Below are 25,186 nucleotides of genomic sequence, written 5' to 3' on the forward strand. Positions count from 1 at the left end.
GTGATGCTGGTGATGCTGGTGATGCTGGTGATGCTGGTGATGCTGGTGATGCTGGTGATGCTGGTGATGCTGGTGATGCTGGTGATGCTGGTGATCCTGCTCGGCTCCGTCGTCATTACTTGGAGGGCCCACAGGAGTCTTTGGGTAATTAGCGGTGGACAATCTCTGGAGATAGGACGACGTCCCGTGCAAGATGGCTTTGGTTGTCGAATCGAGGGCGAGGTCTCGGTGGTTCGCCTTGCTCCAGTACCGGTAGCGCGAAGAGATGTGCGATGTCTTTGCCGACTTGATCGCTTTCGTTGTCCTGGAGGGATTCTGCGCATCGCCCACGATGAACATCAACGGTGGAGGTTTTCGGCTTTGACTCATGATGTTGCGCGGGATCCTTGTGGCTGGTTTACAAGTGGCATTGATGGCTCTCAGGTTTGCCAGACATCACCCCGCTCGTGGGCCCTCGGCTTGTGAGTGCCTGTTAATGTTGTTGCCGCTGTTCCTTCTGCCTCGCACACCTCAAGTTCTTCATCCGCAGTCTCTGTCTCGTTCGGCGCGAATCTTCTGCTCTGATATCGGCCCTGCGGAAGCCCGACCGAACAATTTAAGCGTCAATGCCTTGGCCATCTGGTCGGAAACGGCCCCTGGTCCAGCATGTGGTATTGCATGCGATTACTCAGGTTCGCTTAAGAACTACCAGAGCGGCCCAATACAAGAGATACGGGCCACCGAAGCTCCCCTTACAATTGGGCTGGTGAGGCGCCTGGATGGAGTCGTCCACACCAGAGCGGCTCAGATTTGGGGGCCGAGCTTGGACCTTGTCGTTCTAGATCGATCCGTGAGTGGGAGACTTCCTTTCGTATCAAGTCGCCTATTTTGTGTCGCACATACGGACGAGATCCGGCTGCTTGCAACTGATGCTGGTTTCGGAAAAGCGCTTGCGGGCGATTATTCAGACTTTGCTGCACTCAGGCACGGTGACTTGAAAACCAACAGTCTGTCCGAGGGGCCTAGTATGTCGTCCTCTACATCTTCTTACAGGACGGACATGGCCTGCTTGATACGAGCCTGATCTGCTTGACAAGACGACATGGCCGCCAGCAACACCTCCGAGCCAGCCCTCGACGGCAATGTCTCTACGGTCGAAGTCCGTCCGGTTAAGGCTTCACCTAGTCGTGAGGGAAGTGGTCCATCGCTATCGGGAACCATACGCAAGGACATATGGGCTGTGATCTGGTGCCTCTATATGCTGTGGTGTGTCCTAGCCAACAATTATGCGAAGACGGCCGGGCAATCAGTCCTCGGCATCCCTCAATTTCGAAAGGACTTTGGCAACGCTTACGAGGGTAACTACGTCCTGTCGGCCCAATGGCAGTCGGCATACTACGGCGCTCCTCAGGCAGCGTAAGACATGGTTCATGGTTCTCTTTCAAGTCCCACTAGGGGTTGCGGCTGATTCTTCCACTCCAGCGCTGTCATGGGTGCATTGAGTGCGGCGTGGATCGCGGACAAAATAGGTCGCAGGTTTGCACTGGGATTCATCTTTGGCGTCAGACTCACATCCATCACTCTGGAATTCGTCTCTACCACAAACTATATCTTCTTTGCGGGACGCTTCTTGGGTGGCTTCTCCACGGGCGGCACCAACTCGATATGTATGGCTTATATCGGGGAGATCACGCCCTTACCACTGCGCGGAGTTCTCACAGCTGCCGTCCCCATCTCTCTCATCACCGGAGCGCTGTCATCTGCACTCGTGGTTAACTTCACCGGCGACCAGTCCAACCGCTGGGCTTATCGGATTGCTTTTGTGTCCGGCTACGGCTTTATGGGCATTGCGGCCCTGGTGCTTCCGTTCATGCCAGAATCACCCTGGTGGCTCGTCAGCCATGGAAAGGACGAAAAGGCGATCAAAGCTCTGAAGAAGATTGGCTATTCCACTGACGCCGACGCCGACTTCAAGATGGCAGAAATCAAGAGGGTGTTAGCCAAGACTAAGGAGGAAACTTCTGGTGCGACGTACATCGAATGCTTCCGACGGTCGAACTTGCGCCGCACCATCATTGCCGCTATGCCCTTGACTATCCAAACCTTCTCCGGCGTGGCATTCGTCGGATCTTACACGACTTATTATCAACAACTCGCGGGCTACAGCACCGCAGCCAGTTTCCGTCTGTTCATTGTCCAGCAGGTCCTATCCGGTGCGGGCAACATCTGCTCTTGGTTCTTGGTGGACAAAATTGGAAGGCGACCTCTAACGCTATGGGGCATGGTTATGCTGACTCTGATTCTTTTGATCACTGGAGGTATGTGCGGACTTCGTTGCTGGTGCAGCTGCCATCTCGCTGGATAGAAAACGTCCCTTGCCGTTGGATGAATTGTTGAGTCTCGTGCGTCATCACACAACTGCTGACGGGATGGTGATGCTCTCTCTAGGCCTTGCCGTCTCAGGCACGCCGCCAGCCATCAAAGGCACGATCGCCCTCCTCCAGCTCTTCTCCTTCGTCTACAATGCCACCATTGGCGCCACCGCTTTCACCATTCTCACTGAGATCCCTACAGCCCGACTACGAGCCAAGACCGCATCCATATCAGTCGGATTGCAAAGTGCTCTCTTTGTGAGTATAACCCAACCGTAACTGCAACTGCCTTCGGGGCTGCCTCTCTACTTCGCTCATTTCTCCCCCCAACTCTCGCCAAACCCCTTTCCATGTTGGCAAAAAGCCACTCAACATACACGCTAACCAAGCGACCCAACGTACACTAGACCATGTGGGGCTTCGTCCTGCCGTACCTCTTCAACCCGGACAAAGCGAACCTGGGCGCCAAAGTGACCTTCATATTCGGCGCGCTGTCCGTACTCTCGATCGTCTACCTGTGGCTGTGCCAGCCCGAGTCGGCGGGCCTGAGCTACGAGCGCCTAGACGAGCTGTTCATCGCGCGTGTCAAGGCAAGGAGGTTTGAGAAGCTGGGCCGTGGAAAGCTTGGACGGACTGAAAGCGAGGGAAGCGAGGATGGCATGGGAGTGGGAGCCGGAAACGGGAGGGTCGATGAGAAGGCCGCGACGGCTGTATAAGTAACAAAGTCGTGGGGAGTATATAAGTGGTATATGTTATCTCGCGTCTAGCGCCTAGTGTCCAGTATCTTCCTAGATGATACTAGTATTCCCGTTCCACTCCTCATCGATCCATCGTAGGCAGGTAAGAGCTATGATTACAAGAAGGTAACGACTGAGTGTTTAATACCAGAATGAAGAGTTAAAAAGGTTGTAAAAGTGTACACAAGTGTATCGACGCTAAACCAACAAGGTGGACCGTCAAAGCGAGCGCATTTTCTCCTTGCGGGGGTTTCGTGACCGCGATGTGATGAGATCGTCTCCCTCGTTAGCAAAAATACTGGTTCCCAAACCCAACCCAACGGCCAGCCCAGTCCGGAACAGCCAAGTCAATATACACACACACTTGCCCAGCCGCCGGGAACGCCGCATCATGTCATGTCTTCCATTCATAAAAGTCAAGGCTCGAGTTCGGCGCCGCTGACGGCTTTCCGCCTACGCTCACTTGTCTTGACAATCTCCTTGCCGAGAACCCCTCAGGACGGCGGTGGGAACACTTTCTTCAAAATACTCTCTTTCTTCCCGCCTTCCTTGCCCACCGCCTTCCTCGCGACCTTGCTCCCTAGGGAGGAGGTCGTGGGGGGCGGAGCAAACTCGGTCTGCACATTCAGGACTTTCCGCCCTCCTCCTCCTCCTCCTCCCCCTCCTCGCAGTTTCGCCTGCCTCGTGCGAAACGAGTTATCGTCCTCGCTTCGGCCTTGGCCGGCGCCGAAAGGGGAAGTGGACGTCGGATTCTCGAGGGACATATTCGTGTGGCTCAGCGTCAGGGGCGCGAACGCTGGGGATGGAAAAGATGAGATTTGGGACTCCGATTGTCCCGTCTGTGGCTGGGAGAATAAGAGGGGAACGCCCGTGGCGGGTGTCAGTGGGGAATTGGAGTATGAATCTTGCGGAAGGAAGCGGGCATATTGAGTGATCGGTATCGAGGAGGGGGATATGGGAGACACGAGATCATGAGCATCTGGGGTGCTCGGTGGTTCTCTGGTCGAGGTTGGATGGTCCTGTCGCTGTTGTTGCTCCTGTTGTCGTTGACGCTGCTGCTGCGTTGCGTTCTGAAGGAAATTCTGGTATGCTTGCTGTTGTTGCGAGTTGAAGTCAAACGCGAACGTTGCCATTTCACTGCTGTCCCCCCTCTGTGCTTCTTCATCAAGGCTGGAAAAGGACGAAGGCGACCCCTTACTTTTCCCGGCGGTCACGGCGATTGTTGACTCACTCTCGATCCCTTTTCCTTTCATGGCTTGTCTCGCTTGTTCCCGCCACATTCGTCGCTGCATATATTTTCTGAACAGCCAGAAGATGGCGAATGATAGCCCGATACCCCCAATCACACCCGCCAAAATCGCCCCGGTCAATCCAGAGGTACCGAAGCCGGATAGCTTGGTTTCTGGAGCAGGTGTGGGCATGGTGTTAGGACACAGAGTTCGAGTGAATACATAGGGGGCATGCGGCAAAGCATTTGCGAGGTGGAATGTGGGCGGAGAAGAGTCGTAGTTGGCGACGAAATAGAGTTGAGAGAGGAATGCGGAGCCGAACAAGTTGATTGTCTTGTTTGTAGTGTTATCTGCACTGCTGCCTGTAGCAATTGGGGAATAGTTGGAGACATTTTTGAGCCAGTCGGAGTCATATGTGATAGTCAATCCGGACTCAAGGGTAATAATTAGCTTCGAATCGAAATCGTCTGGGAGGCGGAAGACCTCAGGGTCATCATTTGAAGGTGTCGCGCCTGTTTTCTGGGCAAATTTTTGAGTGACATCGCTGGGGAGGTTTAGGTGGTATTGTGATGTGGTGAGATGGGCATTAAAGCTCTCTGTAAGGAGGTCTGTTTTCGTCCCATCGGGGGCGGTGAGCGTCATTTGTTCGACGGAAACCACGAAGGGACTGTGCTGGGCATCCGGCTGAGCAGGGCTAATCGTGAAATTATGCACGTCGCCATCAAATCGACCCGAGTCATAACCGCCTAGGGTTAGAGAACCGTTGATAGCGCCGTTGGCTTGTTCGTAGGCAGTACCCATGTACAGGCCAAAAGACCGTGAAGAGATCAATTGGAGATCGTATAGATGGTCCAGGAGAGTGCTTTTCGGTCCGAGGCCGAGCAGTCCCGCTGGGCCAAACCACGGAGTCGTGCTGCCTGAGTAATTTGACATTATCGTAACCGGGAAGTTCGGGATTCGAGTGATATTTGGTGGCGAAGGATCGTAGTAGTGCGTGAAGAGGTTGAATGCGTCGAATGCCGTTTGAAGGGTAGTGGCAGGGATTGAGCCATAGGTATCGAGTGATTGATATGATGAGCCCGAGGAGTAGCTGTATGGCCATGTTAGCATTCATGACGACAGGAACAAAACCTTTGAGGCTTACTTTTGTGACAGGTCGGGCGAATAGAACCCATGGGCATGATTAAGACAGTCTTTGAAGGGGCTGTTTGTACAGTAGTCAAGGCTGGCCACTGTTGTCTCGTTGTTCGAGAATGACGGCCAGTGCGACATGTTTTGCGATATCGGGAAGCCAGCCCCGGTAAACAAACCATATTGCTCATTGACCCCACCGTCGACAGCTCTGGCATGGAAGTCGACGTAGACCGGGACAATAGAACAGTTGTTCTGTGCGGCAACAACGGAGACAAAGAGAAGAAATGCTCCCAAAACCGCGGCCATGATTTGAAACAGTCAAAAACAGGATTGACAACCGGGCAGTATTGGGCAAACAGGTAGCGACCGCCGCTCTGGTAAGGCTGGTGAGCAGCACAATGGCGAATGCATACAAAAGGAAAAGGGAAAAAGGAAATAGAAAGACGATGACCCCAGAAACCACTTACAGAAAGAAGGAAATGATACAGGTGGGATGAGGCGATACAAGAGGAAAACTGATGACCATACGGTTGGCAGGTGCCTTCAAGACTTGCGGTGGTCAGCCTGGCCGACTTGAGCATTTACGAGCAAAAGCTGAAACGGACTGAGGTAGGACGGAGGCGTTACAAGAGACGCCGCGCTGGAGAAAGGCCATTGATGCAGTGCGGTTGTAATTTTTGTCATTTTCTGCAGTAGGCCGCATCTTGGGCAGCCGGGGAATATGTCGAGAGGCGGGAAAGACGTCGGGACCAGGGTTCGACCAGGGCCGATGGATGGTGTGGCCTGATGCAAGCAGGCGTCAATGGCACCGAGGGGAGGATTGGCAGATCAAGTCGGGTTTCCATTTTTAGAGGCAATCCAGCTTGGCGCCTGCCGAGGCCCAATAAAAAATGTCGCTTGGCGGCTCACTGACCGCTGGTGGAGCTTGGGCCAATGAGAATAGAGAAGCATATGGGGCGGATCAGAATGCCGGGCTGTATAGCCACAATCTGGTCCGGTAGATGGCCACTCATACAATCCAAGAGCATGCTGAGTCGTGCGCATTTGCCGCTCTGTCATATCCCAAATTTTGTCTCCAACATATCGGAAATTTTGGGAAGCCCTGCACAAGGCATCCTCGCTATCCAATCAAGGTGGTCTCGCAGGGTCTGGGCCTTTGATAAAGTATGCGACCAGACAGGTCGTTGTCGATCCTTAGGATTTTGGCTTCTTTCTCACCAAGCTGGACAGCAATGTATTGGCGGTCAATGCAGAGGTTGGGAGCGTGCTCTCAACTGCGGTGGTGCCATTCTCCATCGTGTCCGCCTTCCTCTTTTTGCGGACGCCAGTCAGCATGTTAACTTGGGTTGATGACACAATGTCCGGCACTGGGGGCTGAGCCAAGACCGGGGCAGCACGGCCATGTATGGGACGCCCAAATGAGGCCACCTTGGACAGTTCCATAGCCTTATCGATCCAGCTTCTCGTGGAATCTGCAGCGAGGCCTTCACCAGCAAAGTCAGTCTGCAAAAGATGATCCATCAGGGCCTGATATTCATTAACGCTCATGACAAGCTCGCCCCGCGTGTCCTTAGTTGCGGATGACATTGACCTTTCACCTCGTGCTGGCGCAGGAACACCTTGGTTTGCATTTTGAATTTGTTCGAGGGTATTCGATCCAGGTTCGGGCTGTACAGGGGAAGAGGAAGGTGGTGAGCCGGGTTCTGTGATCATTTTAAGGGCCGTAGCAGTCGGCGGGTCTGGCTCCGTCACGCCGGTCCCCCGCTGGTGAGGATTCTCAGGGGTAATAAGGCTCAGTTGAGTGGGTGTCTTGCTCAAGTTCTCCGTCTGACCGGTTTGTTCAAGTTCGCTTCGAGCAACGTGTTCAGTCTGACCCCGGGAGAAGACCAACCAAAGAAAACCAACCAGTCTTCCGGCAGAACATTCCTGTCTATAGGACATCATCTCCCAGAATTGATCAAGACTTTTGACACTACGCCAGTGTCCCTTCTCATCGACAAAGTCCCCATTTAGGTCATCGAGAAACCGTGCTTTTGGGTCGTCGGGAAGGTGGGGGATCACATGCCTGGGAGGTATCGATGGATCAGTCACCAGAAGGCTGGCTGGATATGAACTGACCCATTTCGGATCTGAAGACGAATCCGCTCGACTTGATGGCGGGAAAAACGTTTTGGTTTCGCTCTTGTCGCATCCAGGGACCAAGAGATGGGCGGTAGCCATTGAATCACGACTAGGATGCCGTAACACCCTATCAAGCACTCGACACCACCATTTGATGAGCTGACGGTCGTCCAAGATGTGTTTTCCCGCATTCTCGGAACTCCCCGGGAAAAGATATTGGTTCTGCGAGCGGGCGAAAAGAGACACGACAACTCTTGAACTGGACAGACGAGATTCTAGCAAGAACTCTACAAAGGTAGAGGTGATGGCAGCGACGGCAGACGGAGAGCGTTTTTGTTGATTGAGACGTGAAGAGAACCCTGAAGAGTCGGCTTTAGAAACAAAAATGGTGACCAGGGACTGGGTCGTGAAAATCAAAATCTCGATGGCGTAGACTAAGACCTCTTTCTGGCCCTGATGCTCGGGAGAGGACACAGCCAGAAAATGTGACTCGCAGAGAGTGGCCTCCTCGTCATGGCCAGTTAGAGGCGTGAACAGGGCAGGTACCGGTGTAGGCGGAGTTGACAAATGATATGCCCGAAGATCCAGACCAAGTGGGAGGACGGCGGCAAGTCGCGACGGGAGAGACAGCTTGTCGGCCATGGCTTCCTACATAGGTGCTTAAGTGTCTAGGTGCCTAGGTACATGGTGAGGCGCGAATAGAAACTTGAGCAAATGGAATAATGAGCCGAAGATTTGTCAATTTGTGGGCAAGGTTGACAAGGCCAGGCCAGAAAGATGAAGCCGGTGAACAATTAAGGAAAAAGAGAGAATACAGGGTCGACGCGCTGTCCCGTCCAGGCCTAGTGCATTTTATCAGCCAATAACAACTAGACTGCGTTGAACCCCACAGTCTCAGCCTCACCCCTCGACCCCCAACACATTCTAGCCTTCAGCTTCCCCTCCTCTGCCCTCCTCCAAGACCAGGCTCGCTGTCAATTTGCCTTTTGTCCCACCATTCTTTCCAGCCTGACATATAAAGTCTCAAGTCGACTGAACTCCGGAAATTCTCTACCACCGTCCTTGTAAGTGTCTTTGCTGTCTGTGGTGCATTTTTGTCCAGACCTCCTTGCAAGCAGCGCCATCCACAATGGAGCAAAATGCACTAGAGTATAGCGACAACGATATCAATGTGACTTCACAATCTACTGTCCATATCACGCTCTGTCTGAGCGGTGCCACCGACCTCCTTGCGCCAGAAGCCGTGTCGCCTCTACCACCGAGACCACTTCCCTTCAGGACGACATCGCATGCAGAGAGGCCAGTCGAAATGCCGTGCAACACCAGGGGCCTCAACTCTGTCCGTGAGAACGGCCAGGATGGATTGGCATTGGGGACATTCAGCCATACAACGCCCTACTGGCCGTCGACGCCTCGCCAGGTGGAGATACCTACCTTCATATTTGGACGACCATCTGTGGACCAGACCGTCCCAGAAACTCAGCAGCGGCGAGTTCCGGCAGGTGAAAAACAGTCTGCTGTAGTATGGGGTTGTGGTGGTTATGCCACCGACCGCTCTGAAGAAGAGTCTGAAACAGATTATGACGCGGTAACGCAGGCACATTTTAGCCGGCACTTGGGGGTCATCGATTGCAGCAGCAGGTTCCATTCTCAACATAAGAAAGGGCAGGAGGCGGGAAACGCTGCTCTATGGGACTATAACTTGCAACTGCGGTTGTTGGAACAGCAGAACAAGAAACGGTTGATGGTGTACCGAGCGAGCGCCACATAGGCGCGGGAATATACAAAACGGACGTAGGTGGGTCAGCTCTTCCTGAGGGCATATATGACGAAGATTCAGGATATAGCACGCCTCCTTTTTTGCAACATGAATGACTTGATATAGGAACACCCCTCTGGCTATTTGTTTTTCCATTTTTGGAGGGGGGGGGGAGAGAGAGAGAGAGAGAGAAGGGGGGAGACACCACCACGCCGGCAAACCTTCCTTACGAGGTGATAGAGGAACACAGGGAAAAACCTTCTGGCCCCTGCGACACTTCGAGCCCAACTTCTGGAACTTCAATATCCCACACACCACTGTTCCATACAGCCATACTCTTCACATATCGTCGATCTAGAGTCCTTCCTCTGGCTCCTCGGGCTACTGTGCCGTAACTCCGCTTTTGATGCTCCGCGAAATCATTGTTACATGAGTATATCTGCGCTCTGTGGACAGGCCGTGTAACGAACCACCATGCTGTAGCTGACCTCCAGGCCATTTTCGCTCTCCTACTTTCCTTGCTAATGTATCATGTCTATCACCAGTCCCGAGAAAGAAGAAACGCGCAAAGAGGGCAGTCCTCACAGTGACGAAGATAGAGAAGCGGACGACCATGATTCCTCGCCTGCAAAGTCCATAGACCAAGATCCAGAAGCCCAACATCCCCCAGAGTCTCTGGCAGCCAATCCTCCTCTTCCTACCGAGGAAGAGCCTCCCCCGTTGCCCAACGAGGCACCGCCCCCCCAGCCAGTCGATGATGGCTGGGAACCGATCTGGGACGACCATGCTCAGGCATTCTATTTCTTCAACCGATTCACAAACGTCACCCAGTGGGAGAATCCGAGAGTACCAGAGGCATCAAGTCAAACCGGTCCACCAGGAGTTGGGAACCACGAGAGAATAGTGGGAGAACGGGGGCCTCCTGCAAACCGGGTTGGCGGATACGATCCTTCCATTCACGGTGATTACGACCCCAACGCCGATTACGCCAAAGCCTACGAGATCTCATCGGTGGACACCGCACCCGGCGTTGCTCCAGGCACAAGTCCTGCCGATATGTATGCCGCATCGGGCACCTTCAACCGCTTCACGGGGAAATGGCAGCGACCAGATCTCAATCCTGAGAAATTCACCGACGAGCAAAAGAGCCGACGGCAGATGAATGCCTTCTTCGATGTGGACGCTGCCGCAAACAGTCATGACGGCAGAAGCCTGAGGGCCGAAAGGGCAAGCAAAAAATTGACCAAGGCAGAGCTTAAAGCATTCAAGGAGAAGCGGAGGGAGAAAAAGGAAGAGAAGCGGCGGGCATGGCTGAGGGATTAAACACCGGTTATGGCCAGGTCCAGCATTGCGTGATGGATCAAAGGCACGAGGGCAACAAGACACCCAGTAGCTTTTGCATGATTGTTACTGTGTGTACGGAGCATACGGCGTCTAGATGAGTCTAGGTAGCGTTCTACAAGTAGTGCTCGGCTCACCGGGGTTCAGCAGAAAGCCGGAATTTCGGGAATCGACACGATTTTCTCGAACGAAATTCAAACCCCCCCAAGTAAAAATCATGATTCTTTGTTGTACCTAGATTACTCGAGAGCGAAAAATCTGTTTGTCATTCACGGTTTAGCCCTGGAGGGTGAGTGAAGGCCGTTTTAGCCTGAGCTTTAACTGGACCTTTGGCTGCGCATCACTGACGGCTCCCTGTACACTCCCTGAGCAATCTCATCGGGGCTTAGTCTGGCCCCTTGCAGTCAGCTCACCAGCCATACCTGCCTCTCGGCCAGGCCCTGTTTCAGACAGGCGTCAGGGAACCTGGCTTAACCTGGCTTTATATATTGCTCCACTTCGTCAGCCCGTAGACAATGCTAAGCAGCAGTAGCAGTATTATTATTATTATTGTCTTCAGGAAAGCTTTGACAGTACCCTGTACTGGGTACTCCCCAACTACACCCAGGCTTTTAATTAGAGACAGAGTATCTCCGCGCAGTGACGGTTCCAGACCACCTTCCACCCCGGCCAAACTGTTATTATCAAGGCTGTTCCTCTTAATTTTATATTGAATCACCAAGTACATTGCTCTTTTAGCGTCCCACGGCAATTTGGGGCCAGACAAGGACCAGGACAAACATCCCTTAGGAATTTCATAATAATCCAGTCATTAGCCAGGAATGCGAGTAACCTTTTCTGTCATCTTCTGGCCATTGATGTAGCACGCCACGAGATTTGCGGAAAATTCGTCCACCCGATGTCCCTTCGGTCTCCATGTCTGTGGATGGATCTCTTCCGTCTTGGAATCATATGTCTTGGCCATAGCGGTCTAAATTGAGACGCCACCGACAAAGGTGATTGTTAGAAATGCAGATATCCCATCCGAAGAAACTTGGATCTATGTAACCGATGATCGGGTGACGAGGACGCGGTGCCGTTATTTGGCATGGCTCTCGAACTGGGCCTCTAGAGGGTCAATATGACTGACCAGGACGCGATCTCCGCCCAGATAAAATGCCTGATCTAGTAGAATCTCTTCGTCCTCGAAAAAATGATCGCTTGTAAGCTGTCGAAGCTCAAGGAATACCATGCGACAATAATGAAGTCCAGTGATGGGGCCGAGACGAACGTCTTCGTAGATGCAGCGATCTCTCCAGGTCTGTCAGATATAATTCTGTATCTGGACTCGCCCAAAGCGCAGCCTCGGATCGCTCCGAGGGTGATGGCCTCGCAACTGACGAGCCATATCACCCAGATAATGCACCGACCCGAGATGATTTCTCCTTTCGAGTTGAATGTGCATTCCTCGACGCGCAGGGCAATACCGAAGACGAACTCTGCGCCTCGAACCTTAACGTTGGGGATTTCTTCAAGCCATGGTCCCGAAGTGATCTAGAGTTCTTTTAAAGGGAAGACCAGATGGCTCATGTAGCTTCCGACGGCTTAAATTCGATTCGCTACGTACTTTTTGTAGTGCGGTGGCCATCCGACACTCAGGTATATACGTCAAGTTAAATAATCTTAGCAGGCCGCCGATTCCTCGTCGCCAGCTGTGACCAACGAGAAGAAGCAACTCTCCCCTCCTTGAACACCGCCAACAGATGTTTGTCAGGTCGGTCAAGGACAGTAATATCCTCCAACGGGTTGGCATTCAAGATCAACAAGTCCGCCACGAAGCCCGGTGCCACCCTTCCAAGAGAGTCATGTCGGCGCATCATTTGGGCCGCGTTTATTGTTGCACTCTGGATGATCTCTAAGGCAGACTGCACGTTGTTCCGCAGCTGAAACTCCTTGGTCTGGGCAAAGTGCATGGGTCCCAGCAAGTCGGTCCCGAAGCATATGGTGACACCTGCCTCCTTGGCCAGTTCGATGGCCCTGAGCCCGGATTCGAGAGTGTTGTTGAGCTTCGCCATCGACTCTGGGCTCACGAAGGCTCCGAATTCGGGCATCGATGCTGCCGCATATGTCACCAGGGTCGGTGTCAGATAGACCCCTTTCTGAGCCATGAGCTCCGCGGTTGCTTTGTCGAGGTAGTTGCCATGCTCGATACCGAGGACACCACAGTTCACCGCTTGTTGTATCACAGCCGGGGTGTATGCGTGAGCCGTGACAAACGTTCCGGCATTTGAAGCCACAGTCGTGATCGCTTTGATTTCATCCTCGGTGAATTCGACATCACCGAGACCGCCGCGTGGGCTGGCGACTCCTCCTCCGGCCATGATCTTGATGAAGTCAGAGCCGAGACGGAGCTCTTCTCGCGTGAACTTCAGACACTCCGGCACCCCGTCCACGATTCGACAGGAGAGTTGTTTGGCGCCGCCGCAACAATGGCTGTCATCGAAAGCAGAACGCTTGTCCCCGCAGCCCCCGGACTGCGACAGCTGGCGACCTGCAACGAAAAGCCGAGGACCAGGATGGATGCCTTCCTCGAATGCCAATTTCAGGGGTAACAGTGCGCCGCCACAATCTCGCACAGTGGTGAAGCCCCGATCGAGCATCGCTTGCCCGATCTCAGGCTGGCGAAGAAGAGCCGTGTCCGAGGAGAGATTCAAGATCTCGTCAAGGCTGGTACAGCCTTGCACTGCCACCAGGTGCACATGGCAGTCCCAGAGGCCAGGTAAAATGTATCGGCCCTCAAGATCGATGGAAAAGATGTCTCCATCGTGAGTGGTATTTCCACTCTCGTCCCCCACAGATTGTACGAGGCCTCCTTCCAACATGACCGTGGTGTTGTGCCGTACACTCCCGTCAACGGGATCAATGACATGGGCGTTGGTGAGAAGGTATGTCTGGTGGCGTGGCTGTTTCCATGGCGTTGTCACAGTATCAACGTCTATTGGGGGATCGAACTTCAGGAGCGGTATCGCCATCTTTTTTGCGCTCAAGTCGAATTTCTCGAAATGATAAAACCAGGTCGAGAGAGTTGTAAGTACCATTCGAGCACCCTTTGATTAACTAGCTCCCGATCACATCGTCCTTTCCCGTCTTATATCACCCCAGTATCCGGTGATTGCCAGGACTAGGGACGGTTACGTCACTTCTCTGAGATCTACATACTGGGGGCCCACACACGTTGGCCCTTCGTTGTGAACTTCTCTACGAGTCCAAAAGTGGATTCTGAAGCCCCTTCTGTGGGGACGGGATCCTCGATTGCAGCCCCTGCCAAATCCTTTCCCTTCTCAGCGAGCCTCCAAACCCAATTACGATCAGTCTAGGACCTGGCGTTGGCGCTTCACTAATTACACTTGTCAGTTTCCGAAGACAGATATCAAGTCTGGCCGAAGCTAAAAACATGCGTTACATTGATAGCCGATCGACTGCCCGGGCCTTGCATAGAGAGTACCCGATAACCGGACCTGTAATGCTCGCGAGACCGCGATATTGTTTTCGAATCCCTTTTACCAAGGCCAGAGCCCTCTCAAAACGAAGCTAGGAGAGGCACAACATTCGATCAACCACCCAATTACTCTGCATTTTTGAGATCGTGCAAATTCCAGCACAGTTCCCAACATGGCATCACAGACTACTGACAATACATACCTGGACAAGCATGACTCGCCCAACTCGATCCACGTCGCTGATGCCGCGAGCACAAACATCGTCGATGAGGCCATCAAGCCACAGGTCGACGCCACCCACGTCCACACCAGTCTCGATCCCTATACCTAGGCATTGGAGCTTGACCTGGAGCACCTGGAACGGCTCGCAAAGCGAGTACGACGAAAGCTGGATTTCATCCTTCTCCCACTGGTATGTTGATGATTCTCCCGGTCCTGCACCTATTGCTGATATCTCACAGATGGTTTCCGTCTATATGACCGCCTACCTCGAAAAGACGGCCCTGAACTACGCCAATGCTTTGAGCTTGCAAGAAGACCTGGGTCTCAAGGGACGATAGAATTCCCGGACGGTTGCCATCGGCGGCTTGGGAATCATGATCGGATCGTATCCTGCCAGTCTGGAGGTCCAGAAGCTGTCCGTCGGCAAACTGATTTCCAGCTTGCTGTTTGGCTGGGGTCTCTTCTCCATGGTCCTGGCTGGTGCAAAGAATTTTGGGACCATCTTCGCCATGAGGTTCCTCCTGAGCATCTCCGAGTTCGACATCGGTCCGGCCTGGCTCGTACTCACCAGAATCTTCCGGACTCGCCGACATTGTTGGCGCAGGTATCGCGGTGGGACTTGGTAGCGTCACAAACACGGCTATTCGCTCGTGGCAACTCGTTTTCCTGCTAATATCAATGTCTGCTTTATCTTCACTCCCATCCTTCAAGTCCACGAGACTCACAGATGGACAGGTCGTTGGATGGATCGCCGTCGTCCTTAATATGATCTGCTTCTTCTTTTTGCCATCTGGTCCCAGTGACGCAAAATTCTTGACTCGAGAAGAAAAGCTTGCCGCGCTTTGGCGCATTGCGAGGAATCAGACTGGCATCAAGCATGGCAAGGTCCTCAAGTATCAAATCTACGAAGCGCTGCGGGACTTCCGGGTCTGGTGCCTCCTCATGCAACAGTTCACCATTGGTATGGCCAGCGGTGCCCTCGCCGGCTATTATAGCGCATTCCATCGAGGGTTCGGCTGGTCGCCCATTGAATCAGTCAGGTATCAGCTGCCTATCGGCGCGGTTCAGCTGTTTGCAACCATCGTTACAGGCTATCTTGCCTCACGCTACCGCAATCGCACCATCATCATCATCCTGGTGCTCGCCATCTTTGCCGTCGTGGCCACGGTCAGATTCTACACTATTCCGGCAGATCAGAAGATAGCGCTCACGTCATGCACTTGGAATGTGTCGGTGTACGGAGTGCGATTGTGCTCAACTAGGCAATCGTAGCGGCCAACTTTGCCGGCAACACGAAACACACGACCGTCAGCGGCATCAACTTCGTCGCCTTCTAGATCGCAAACTTCGCGGGACCTTTTGTTTTTGACCCCAAGGAGGCACCACGCTACCCATCGGCGACGACTGTTCTGGGCGTGATGCTTGGCGTAGGCTGGGTGGTCACGGCCGCCATGGGTATCTGGATGTGGAACGGGAACAGGAGGCGTGATGCGAAAGCCGCGGCGGGCGACCACACCTACGATCCTTCGAAGGGCAATATCGATGGGTTCACAGACTGCACCGACAAGGAGAAGTCTTCCAGGTACCGCTATTGCGAAGACGCTGCCCTGCATGGACGACGGCGTGCGTGCATGTGTCGTCAAGAGACTGAAAATGGCAGAGGTCTGTTGGAGAGGACTCTGGAGATGTGGAGGCGTCCGTGACCTTTTGCTAGTAAACGCAAGGATCTAGTCGAAAACACGTGCTACCTCAACAGGAGACGCAGTTCATACAACCTACTCGCCCCTACAGAGATCGCCCGTGCAGCGACAGAGGACCAAACTCCACTTCGCACGCGCATTGCAACAAGCGGAGAAGCGTAAAAACAGTTTGCCGCTTTGAATGCTGTCCGTGCGGGAGGAGTGGTGCCTGAAGTTGTTGAACTCGGGAGACTGCATTGTGATGATCTCAGAGCAGCAGAATCTCCACCTCCAGGTTCCTCAACACCTCCCTCCAATCCACGAGGATGTCGCCGACCTCGCACTGCCGTTGCGCGGCGACCTCTTCGCGTTCACTCCATATCTGCTTCACGACCCGGTGAATCACCCCACGGTTGGCGGCTCCAAAGCTCGTCGAGAGGCTCAAGACGCACTCCGCCAGTGCCTGCGCCTCGGCCGTGTAGGCTTCGGCGGCGGCGATGAAGATGGGCCAGATCGAGACTGCGGCGCGGTCCATTTCGAGGAGCGCCACCGCCGCAGAAAGAGTTTGGGACACCTGTTCCGCGACCGTCGAGGGTGGATAACGCAAGACCACGCGAAGGAGGTAGATGGTCACAGCGGAGTTAAAGAGATTCAAGTTCGACACGATGAATTTCCGCTGTTGTGCCGGTGCCTCGATCGGCCGCTGTCTGCTCATGTAGAGCTCGACCTCTGCGTCCAGGGGGGTGTTAAGCGCGACGAAGATCTTGCTGGCCTGAAGCAGTTCGTCCTCTGACAGGTCAGGCTTGCCACCCCGGAAAGACCCTCTCGCGGCTAGCTGTTCCTCGAGGAGGCGGGCGTGGTACAACGCCTTCATCAACCGAGGTGTGCTACCGAGCGTATATGCGAACCGAGGGTCGGCCGTGACATCTTCCAGCACTTCATGGAGCGTCATGGCCGTACTGGAGGTGTTGGTCGCGCTGCCGCCCGCAATTTGAGACATGAGCGTGTGCAGAACAAAACTTTGCGTGATTACCCACGCCTCGTAAGAAGTAAGCCAAGGCTTGTGCCCCAGATACTGCGCCACGTATTGGATAGAACCCTGGAGATGATGCCTCAAGCCTTTGGACTGGCCGTGAAAGACGTGCTCGGCGAGCGTGACGGTCAGCATTGCCGCCAGCGTACTGCTGAACTTCTCCGTCGAACTGGCCAGGCTGCGACGGAGGTGACGCAACGCGATGCCGAAGTGCTGCGTGGCCGACCTGCGATAGCTTGCAGGGTTTGGCACATCGAGGTTGGAGAGGTGAAATGCCGACTGGGCCAGAATGCCGTGGAACAGAGAGCGAGTGCTGGTTGAAGTCACGTCGTGCACCGCGAGGCACGGGTATGTCGACTTCCATGGATTATAATCGTCATTAATTGGGGTCATCATAACGGACACATTAGAGATGTAGTGGTGGAAGAGCTCGTTATCCTCGCGTGATCCATCTGGTATCAAAGACGTCGACAATTCTGCCGGCATAGAGATCGTGAGAGGACCAAGATTTGCATGGTCAATGTAATCGGTTGTTTGTGGCGAAGGAGGTGTGTACGTGGTAGGGGTCGTGATCTCTGATGGTTCAGTTTGCTGGCCTTCCGGGCAGTCTGTACCCTCTTCCGGAGGCGTCGTCTCCTCGAATTGGGCGGACGAGGCATTAATCGATTCATAGCCTGAGAAAGCAATAAACGGACTGGGATGGCCATGCAGGGGACATCGACACCGTTTTTTCTCTGCGTGCGTGATCAGATGGCCCAGCTCCCTCAAGGTCCAGGTCGGATATCCGTCCCAGGTCAATTCGCAGGGATAGGCACGTCGCCGCTGCGGCTCATATCCCCCAGTCTCCGAGTCGACCCACACGAGTCGCATGTCGTAGCCCTCACAGGCAAGGCGCGAGCGAACGCACTGGGTACACCGGGGAACTAGATTGTCACAACGGAGACCTCGGCGGCGACAGGTCCAACACGCCGTGAAAGTCCGCTGAGAGGTGACTTTCGGCATCTCTAGTTGGCCATCGGGCTAATGGAGAAGCGGGTGTCTTCATCGGGTAGAAAATTGAAAGGAAAAGGAAGGTCAGGACGAGAGAATGTCTTCGGCCAGAGTCCTGCACTAAGTATCATCAGGGTCCTTTTGATGTCGATGATCAATGACCTACCCGGCTTGAAGAGGAAGTCCACAACGAAATCTTCTCCCCCACTTCACCGCGCTGGAGCAGCCTGATCTCTTTCTATTGGCCAGTCTAATATGGAGATGTCTGACCAAATATCGTGGTCGCTATTCGGCTATTCGATATGGTTCAAGCTGTGTGCCCGAAATAACGAGGTCTGGCCGTTGAATAGGCTGTTTGGGATACTTATGCGTGAATCTATAGAAAATCTAGCCAGCGCAAAGGCACTGGTGCATCTACAACTCTAGCTGACTCTCACACCGGTGTTGTTCGTCAACAGTTCGCCATAGAGCCCATCATGATCGATCCGCGCACAACAATTGAGGTCAGTGAGCATGAAAACCTACAGGCGGTCATAAATAATGTCTATAGCTAATATGCCGAGTCCAATCCCCGGTCCTTAGATGCGTACAATCGCAGCTGCGAGGTCATGCCTGGCGCCAACACCCGCACGTCTATTCATGCATCACCGTTCCCACTTCCGATCGAGAGTGGCCAGTCAGCCTACTTGTTCGACGTCGATGGCCATGAGCATCTATACTTCTTGGGTGAATTCTCTCCTGGTGATCAGAAAGACCATCACAGAAGCATTAGAAAAGGGCTGGAATTTTGGAACCAAAAACATGGATGAGGATCAGTTGACCAGGTCCCTTATGCGGCGTTTCAGTAACAGTATGGAATTGATCCGGTTCTGCAATTCGGGAACGGAGGCGAAGGCGATGGCTTTGGGAGCAGCGATCAATTTCACAGGCAAGAAAAAGGTCAGACACCGAAATCTAAGAGTCGTGGGCGACTAGCTCTTCTCCCAAGACCCTGGTATTTGCTAATGGATACCACGCCTGTACCATTCTGTTCCTGAAAGGATCGCTGAAGCACACTATGAACGCCCCCTACGACTTTGCCATCGCTCCATACAACGATATTGCAGGGACAGACTCTCTCATTAACGCACTTGCTCCTAACTCTCTCGCAGCCAGACTGGTTGAGCCTATGCAAGTCTCAGGGGGCCGTATCCCTGGCACCGTTTATTTCCTTCGACACCTGCGCGAGTTGGCGACCACCGAGAAGGAACTTCTCATTTTCGACGAGATCATGACTTCGCGACTAGACTACGGCGGTCTCCAGGTCGCGCTACGCATCAGGCCGGACATCACAACAATCGGCAAATGGACCGGTGGAGGCATGAGTTTTGGAGCCTTCGGTGCGCGAGAGGAAATCATGGAATGGTTCGATCCACGCAGCGAGAAGCTCGCCCACGCCGGAACATTCAACAACAACATCGTCACCATGGCGGCCGGAGTTGCAGGAAACGCATCATGACCAAGGAAAGGCTCACCGAGCTGAACGCCTTGGGGAGCAACTTGATGGTAGCCATATCGAAAACCATCGAAGCAGGACTGTCCGTCCCAAATGGCTCAAAGACGCAGCCTAAAATGTTTGTCATCGGGCGTGGGAGCCTCTTTGCGATTCGTTTCAGCGGGTCCCAGAGTGGGATCCTGCCCGAGCTGTTCCACCACCATCTTCTCACCAACGGCATCTTTATTGCGTCGAGAGGGTTCCTGGCCTTGACTCTCGAAACCACTCAGGCGCCCTGCTCACGCTTGCTCCGGGGAATTGAAAAGTTTATAGCCAAGTATGGATCGGCACCGTTATAGATGATCACGGCTCTATCCTCTGACACAAGATCTATCCCGATGGACTCTTTTGCGGCATTTGGTAGATTACATCTACCCTCTACACCTCACTAGTTGACTCACTGCTTCATGGCCTTATCCACCGCCATCGCGACAGCCATCAACTGTTCCCCTTGTAAGAGGGGAAATGTGTTATATCCAACATCCTTCTCGCGGTAAGGCTGATACACACAGTTCATCGTGTCATCCGTCGCTGCAAAAGACGCGACGGTCGTTAAGTTGCCATAGCTTCGGCACAAAAAGCACGTCAAACCCAACAATTAGTTACTTAATGCCTTGCCTTCGAGAGTTCCCCAATGTTGACCCTCGGGTTGACCACTCCATCGGTCCAAATCTTATTGTTTAGTATGTGCATTGCCTTCACTCCGGGTTTCTATCTAGCCTTGATTGTGGGTGACCCAAGTTGGCCAAGTCATCCCGATTTTGACGAAAGCACAGCTGCTCGGTGCTGGTGGCGGCCAACCGTCTTCTTTTCGCATGGCCAACATAACCAGCGGTGTTCTGAATGATATCTTCGCCGTTTCATCTGTGGCGGCTGGGACCATACTCAACATCTTCGGCCCTCGCATCACGCTCCTGGTAGCATGTACTGACTACCCAGTCTTCAACAGTGCAATATAGTACTTTACTGAAGAAGGCCACAGGTAGTATCCCATCTTCTCTAGTGTGTACCTCGGCTTCACGGCTGATCTACTCTGGACGACCAAAGTATCTATGTCGGTGGGATTCCTTGAGGAGAAGGACAAATGCGGCTGGCGTGAAATCCAGTGAATCTTTAACTTCGGTGGATGCACCATTAGAGCGGCCGTGGCACTGGGGATCTCCTGGAATGCTACCACAAGCAGCGTTCCTCGCGCTGTTGACATTACCCTCATTCTCCTCGTTGTCTTTTCACTTGGGTTTGCGGCGCTCATCTTCCCACCGGCAAAATTGAGGCGTTGCGATGGTGCCTCCGTCGCTCGATTCGAACAAATGTTCAGGCGAGAGACGGTAAATCTTACACTTAACACCTTTAAAAATTGGCGCGTCTTGTTGTTGGTTACCTGTATGTTCGCTCCGCAGAACTAAAGGTTCAGAGAAGCTTATAGTCGTAGAGATTAGGGAATAGGCAAGGACTGTGATGAGGTCAATCGTGATGGCTCGCCAATTGATGCTGCTCATGGTGCTAGTTAATTGCCTTCCCTCACGCTTGCGAATTAACTCTAATCGAACAACTAAATAAATACAGGGAGAATGAAGGTTCTATCCTTGGTACATGAGAGAATAGGATCTTTCATATTCTCGATAGCTAGCTTCTTAACTACATTTGCATCAATCATTCATTTGCTATTGACACCTAGAGTATCGCAATTTCATAAATTCGAGCTTACAGATCCCATAGTTGCCCAGAATCCAGAGGGTCGTTAGATTCTCAGCCGTCTAGGCGAAGTTCTGTACCTTGCAGTTCGTCTGGATACGGATGAGGAGCTGGCCAGCGTCGTTCAAGATATCGACACCGTGGTCATACCCAGTAAGCACGAGGCCCTCTTGCGAAACCTTCAGTCCATCGGGGACGCAGTCTTGGGCCAAACAGAACGCACACTTGTTTTAAACTCTTCTTTCATTGATCTTGATACCCCAGGCGTAGATGACTCTCTTTCCAGTAGTATTGTAAGTCGTTTCCTCGCTCCCAAGACGAGGGTCAATCGTTCCCGAAACGGCGCCTATCTCAGAGATGTATGGCGTGCTGCCATCCGGCGAGAACGCAATGCTATTTAGTTCTCCGAGACCGTCCGCACCGTAGTCTGGAGTACCGGGATAGCGTATAGAAGGCAGCTGAGATGTGGTATCGGTGAGGGCGATGTACCGGCTGTAGGCCGGGTCAGTGAAGAAGATGTCTTTCATGACAGGTGCACTGCCAGGTCGTCAATATTGTTAAAGTAGAAGCCGAAGTGATTATTCAAGAGCACGACGACCGATTCGTAGCGGAATCGATGGTGCGAATCGAGACTCTTTGCTCGCTTCCCCGACACTATCACTGCCTCCGTTCGCGCCGAAAAGTAACAGGCATTCTAGAAGGTGCCCCTGTTCGGTGCGTAGATCGGTGGGTCTAGCAAATACTCGCTGAGTGTGAAAGGGCCATCGTTGAGATTGACAACCAGTTGAGGTAGGTAGCCAGTCGGCGGTGCGAGCTGAGATATAAACAGCAAGTTCTGCTCAGGAGCATATGTGGGAGCCTCGTGTACTGCTTTTGACACGGAGAAGACGAATTCATAGCTCGGGTTGGAACCCAAATACTAGGAGCCCCTTTCGCGATCGAAGACAACTAAGTCGGCACCTACCAAAAGGTCAAATGACGTCGCATTCGGAACGCTGATGTTCCTAACGTCATAGTCGGCGTTGTTGTTTGAGATGGACCCGTTGAAATGGTAAGGGAGGACGGCGGCCCTGGTAGCGTCAGCGAAACAATTTAGGAATGTGAATGGAAAAGCTCACGTATTGGTTAACATTAACGACCTTTCCATTAGATCCACACTCTTCGACGATAGGTCTGGTCACCCCGGCAGACTGCGCGGGCGTGAGAGCAGCAGTCATTTACCGTGGTGACACGTCACATAGTAAAGCGATTCGAAATAATTTGTCTATTCTCTAATGGCCCTCTCTTATAACATTCGCTGAAGAACGAATTCGAAGGGAGCTAGTGTAAATAGTTAATACCGGAAAGACTATACTTGGCCTATATATGTTCAATATCTCTATATCGTAAGCGAGGGTCGGCGTATTTACATCTATGGAGATCATTACAAAGCTGGTCTTTCACGAGATCATCGGACGAAGTGGGCAGCAGTCCATGACTGCCACGTAAGAGAGCATCACAGGAGGTGCCTAACTAAACAGTTCGAGCACATTAGAGGGGTAACGAATTCAGATCCGCCAGCATCTCAAACGGGTCCCTTTGCCTAAAGCTAACCGAAGTTGGTGTTTGTGAATGAAAAGGAAGAGTTAGGACCAAATACTCAGGCAGACTCCAGGGCGCTCCACTAAAAGCGCTGGGGTCGCATAGGAACCGGCAAGTGAGCCGAGGGTGAGCAAAGCGGCGAGTGGCTAATTAACCAGAGATGATGGCTCGACGGGCTGTACCCAGTAGGTTTTTCGCTCAACTCCACTCAGCGAGGACTCTCTTTCATTCCCTTGCCTCACGTTCATTGCTTGTTGCGTCCAACATGCGACACTCATGCTCAGAGATCATATCGCGGTGATTTGCATCGCTTGGTACATTTTCATAGCTTGCGTCTGCGCCATTGGTTACGTTTGTTTGTGCGTCTGGCGAATTTCTCGCAATTCCCACCTTTCAAGAACCTCCCGTTGCCATACTGACTGCGGCTAACGTAGGTTTCTCTATTATCGCCAAACCCCTTCCCGAGGTGCTGTCCTCTCTCGGTCGGCCAAGCAAGACATCCCCAATGTCACGGTCATTCGCCCCTGCAAGGGCGTTGAACCCTATCTCTACGAATGTCTCGCTTCGACGTTCCAACAAGATTACCCGCGGAATAAGATAGCAGTGCATTTCTGTGTCTCGTCGCGAGCCGATCCGGCTTACGCAATCATCGAGAAAGTGGTAAATGACCACCGAGGTCACAATGCGCGGGTATTTATCGAAGAGGAAGACGACGGGGTTGCCAATGGGGATCAAGAGGAGAGCAATTATCGCCGCTCTCTGGGTCCTAATCCCAAGATCCGGAACATGAGCAAAGCATACCGCGAGGCAGGGGAACGGGATCTCGTCTGGATCCTCGACTGTAATATCTGGGTGGGCCAGGGCGTTTGTGCGCGCATGGTCGACAGGTTATGTGGTTCCACGAGAGGAGGAGTCCCGCCGGCAACACCATATAAACTGGTCCATCATCTCCCCATATCGGTCGATGTGGATCTGGACTCCGACAAGTCAGGTGGACGGGCGGTAGACTCATCGTTCTACAGCAATGTTACTGCCACATCACCCCAAATTGTCAGCAAATTTCCCATTGGTATCCCGGCTAGACTAAACCCACTCAAGCAGAGTGCTGGTGGCCGCATCGAAGAACTCTTCCTCTCCTCCTCCCATGCAAAGATGTACGTTGCCATCAACACTGTGGCCGTCGCGCCCTGCATCCTGGGAAAGTCAACCATGTTCCGCCGGGTGCATCTGGACTATCTCACGTCCCAAAAGGTCACCGAGGAAGACAGACGTGACGCGAGCAGAGACCGGAATCGCTATGATGCAGAAAAGACGGGTTCGCAGAATGCCAAGATTGGCATTGATTATTTCTCGCACAACATCTGCGAAGACCATCTCATCGGCGATCTCCTCTGGAAATCCCCCGTACCGCCTGTCCCTGGTGTTCCACAGAAAATGAGAAACCACGGACTGGTGTACGGCGACCTCGCAATCCAGCCAATCAACTCAATGTCACTCCAGTCTTACATGTCCCGGCGTGTTCGGTGGTTGAGGGTGAGAAAATTCACGGTTCCGGTCGCGACGCTGGTTGAACCTGGCACGGAGAGCTTTCTCTGCTCGATGATGGGCGCTTGGGGCTTGACAACCTGCAGTGCGACAAAAGGGTGGGCTGGGGAATCGTGGGGGCGATTTTGGATGTGGTGGTGCGTGAGCATACTCTGCTGGATGGCGGTGGACTGGACCGTGTACTTGTTGCTGCACTCGGGTAGGACTGTGGAAACGCCTACATCCACATCCACGTCCTCATCTACAGGGTCCAACACAGACTTGGCAGCTGGAGCCGAAAACGGAGGAGACAAATATGCCAAGGTACCTGCGTTCGCCAGACCACTATCGGCAGCCATCCGCTCGCGGCGGGGATTTACAATCTGGTTCCTCGCGTGGCTGGGCCGCGAATCCCTCGCCCTCCCCATTTGGACGTGGGCGATCTGGGGCGGGACGAGCGTGACCTGGCGCGAGCAGCGGTTCTGGGTCGGGTGGGATATGAAGGTGCACGAAATCCGAGACGGGAAGGCCGATCGGCGGCGCAGAAATGAGGACGATGATGGAAGTCTGATGGAGAAGACTAATGGACATGCAACGATTACGAATGTGAATGCGAATATGAATGTGCATGTGAATGGGGCCCCGAGGAAGCGGAAAGCGCGAAAGTATTGAGTGAGTGGGTGAGTGAACCAAGTGGCAGGGTGAGCGAACGACATGGCTGCGCAAATGATGCACGACCAGGCCAGTCCTTGTTACGAAAAAATCTTTCTGAAGAAA

General features: G+C 53.1%; 12 protein-coding genes across 12 annotated transcripts; 7 read left to right on the forward strand and 5 right to left on the reverse strand.

The window, feature by feature from the left end:
• Positions 1–1,081: 1,081 nt before the first annotated feature.
• Z519_06730 (uncharacterized protein) lies at positions 1,082–3,067 on the forward strand (the record flags this gene model as incomplete). The annotated part of the gene is made up of 4 exons (XM_016764468.1): positions 1,082–1,395; positions 1,462–2,297; positions 2,428–2,609; positions 2,759–3,067. 4 exons carry the CDS (start codon positions 1,082–1,084, stop codon positions 3,065–3,067), a joined length of 1,641 nt encoding a protein of 546 aa, XP_016619550.1.
• A 515-nt stretch (positions 3,068–3,582) lies between these two features.
• Positions 3,583–5,757, reverse strand: Z519_06731 (uncharacterized protein; the record flags this gene model as incomplete). The annotated part of the gene is made up of 2 exons (XM_016764469.1): positions 3,583–5,407; positions 5,462–5,757. 2 exons carry the CDS (start codon positions 5,755–5,757, stop codon positions 3,583–3,585), a joined length of 2,121 nt encoding a protein of 706 aa, XP_016619551.1.
• An 888-nt stretch (positions 5,758–6,645) lies between these two features.
• On the reverse strand, positions 6,646–8,214 carry Z519_06732 (uncharacterized protein; the record flags this gene model as incomplete). Its single annotated transcript, XM_016764470.1, has 1 exon — positions 6,646–8,214. One exon carries the CDS (start codon positions 8,212–8,214, stop codon positions 6,646–6,648), a length of 1,569 nt encoding a protein of 522 aa, XP_016619552.1.
• A 487-nt stretch (positions 8,215–8,701) lies between these two features.
• Positions 8,702–9,343, forward strand: Z519_06733 (uncharacterized protein; the record flags this gene model as incomplete). Its single annotated transcript, XM_016764471.1, has 1 exon — positions 8,702–9,343. One exon carries the CDS (start codon positions 8,702–8,704, stop codon positions 9,341–9,343), a length of 642 nt encoding a protein of 213 aa, XP_016619553.1.
• A 519-nt stretch (positions 9,344–9,862) lies between these two features.
• Z519_06734 (uncharacterized protein) lies at positions 9,863–10,654 on the forward strand (the record flags this gene model as incomplete). The annotated part of the gene is made up of 1 exon (XM_016764472.1): positions 9,863–10,654. The coding sequence occupies one exon, from the start codon at positions 9,863–9,865 to the stop codon at positions 10,652–10,654; it is 792 nt and encodes a 263-aa protein (XP_016619554.1).
• Positions 10,655–12,324: 1,670 nt separating this feature from the next.
• Positions 12,325–13,683, reverse strand: Z519_06735 (uncharacterized protein; the record flags this gene model as incomplete). The annotated part of the gene is made up of 1 exon (XM_016764473.1): positions 12,325–13,683. One exon carries the CDS (start codon positions 13,681–13,683, stop codon positions 12,325–12,327), a length of 1,359 nt encoding a protein of 452 aa, XP_016619555.1.
• Positions 13,684–14,323: 640 nt separating this feature from the next.
• On the forward strand, positions 14,324–14,711 carry Z519_06736 (uncharacterized protein; the record flags this gene model as incomplete). Its single annotated transcript, XM_016764474.1, has 3 exons — positions 14,324–14,437; positions 14,483–14,563; positions 14,613–14,711. 3 exons carry the CDS (start codon positions 14,324–14,326, stop codon positions 14,709–14,711), a joined length of 294 nt encoding a protein of 97 aa, XP_016619556.1.
• Positions 14,712–14,747: 36 nt separating this feature from the next.
• Z519_06737 (uncharacterized protein) lies at positions 14,748–16,076 on the forward strand (the record flags this gene model as incomplete). Its single annotated transcript, XM_016764475.1, has 3 exons — positions 14,748–14,919; positions 14,978–15,615; positions 15,711–16,076. 3 exons carry the CDS (start codon positions 14,748–14,750, stop codon positions 16,074–16,076), a joined length of 1,176 nt encoding a protein of 391 aa, XP_016619557.1.
• A 244-nt stretch (positions 16,077–16,320) lies between these two features.
• On the reverse strand, positions 16,321–17,955 carry Z519_06738 (uncharacterized protein; the record flags this gene model as incomplete). Its single annotated transcript, XM_016764476.1, has 1 exon — positions 16,321–17,955. One exon carries the CDS (start codon positions 17,953–17,955, stop codon positions 16,321–16,323), a length of 1,635 nt encoding a protein of 544 aa, XP_016619558.1.
• Positions 17,956–18,780: 825 nt separating this feature from the next.
• On the forward strand, positions 18,781–19,573 carry Z519_06739 (uncharacterized protein; the record flags this gene model as incomplete). Its single annotated transcript, XM_016764477.1, has 2 exons — positions 18,781–19,014; positions 19,064–19,573. 2 exons carry the CDS (start codon positions 18,781–18,783, stop codon positions 19,571–19,573), a joined length of 744 nt encoding a protein of 247 aa, XP_016619559.1.
• A 1,961-nt stretch (positions 19,574–21,534) lies between these two features.
• Positions 21,535–22,436, reverse strand: Z519_06740 (uncharacterized protein; the record flags this gene model as incomplete). Its single annotated transcript, XM_016764478.1, has 3 exons — positions 21,535–21,841; positions 22,225–22,374; positions 22,423–22,436. The coding sequence occupies 3 exons, from the start codon at positions 22,434–22,436 to the stop codon at positions 21,535–21,537; spliced, it is 471 nt and encodes a 156-aa protein (XP_016619560.1).
• A 714-nt stretch (positions 22,437–23,150) lies between these two features.
• On the forward strand, positions 23,151–25,081 carry Z519_06741 (uncharacterized protein; the record flags this gene model as incomplete). Its single annotated transcript, XM_016764479.1, has 2 exons — positions 23,151–23,182; positions 23,320–25,081. 2 exons carry the CDS (start codon positions 23,151–23,153, stop codon positions 25,079–25,081), a joined length of 1,794 nt encoding a protein of 597 aa, XP_016619561.1.
• Positions 25,082–25,186: the final 105 nt, after the last annotated feature.

The sequence above is a fragment of the Cladophialophora bantiana genome (genome assembly GCF_000835475.1).
Source record: "Cladophialophora bantiana CBS 173.52 unplaced genomic scaffold supercont1.9, whole genome shotgun sequence".
Classification (NCBI taxonomy): Eukaryota; Fungi; Ascomycota; class Eurotiomycetes; order Chaetothyriales; family Herpotrichiellaceae; genus Cladophialophora; species Cladophialophora bantiana.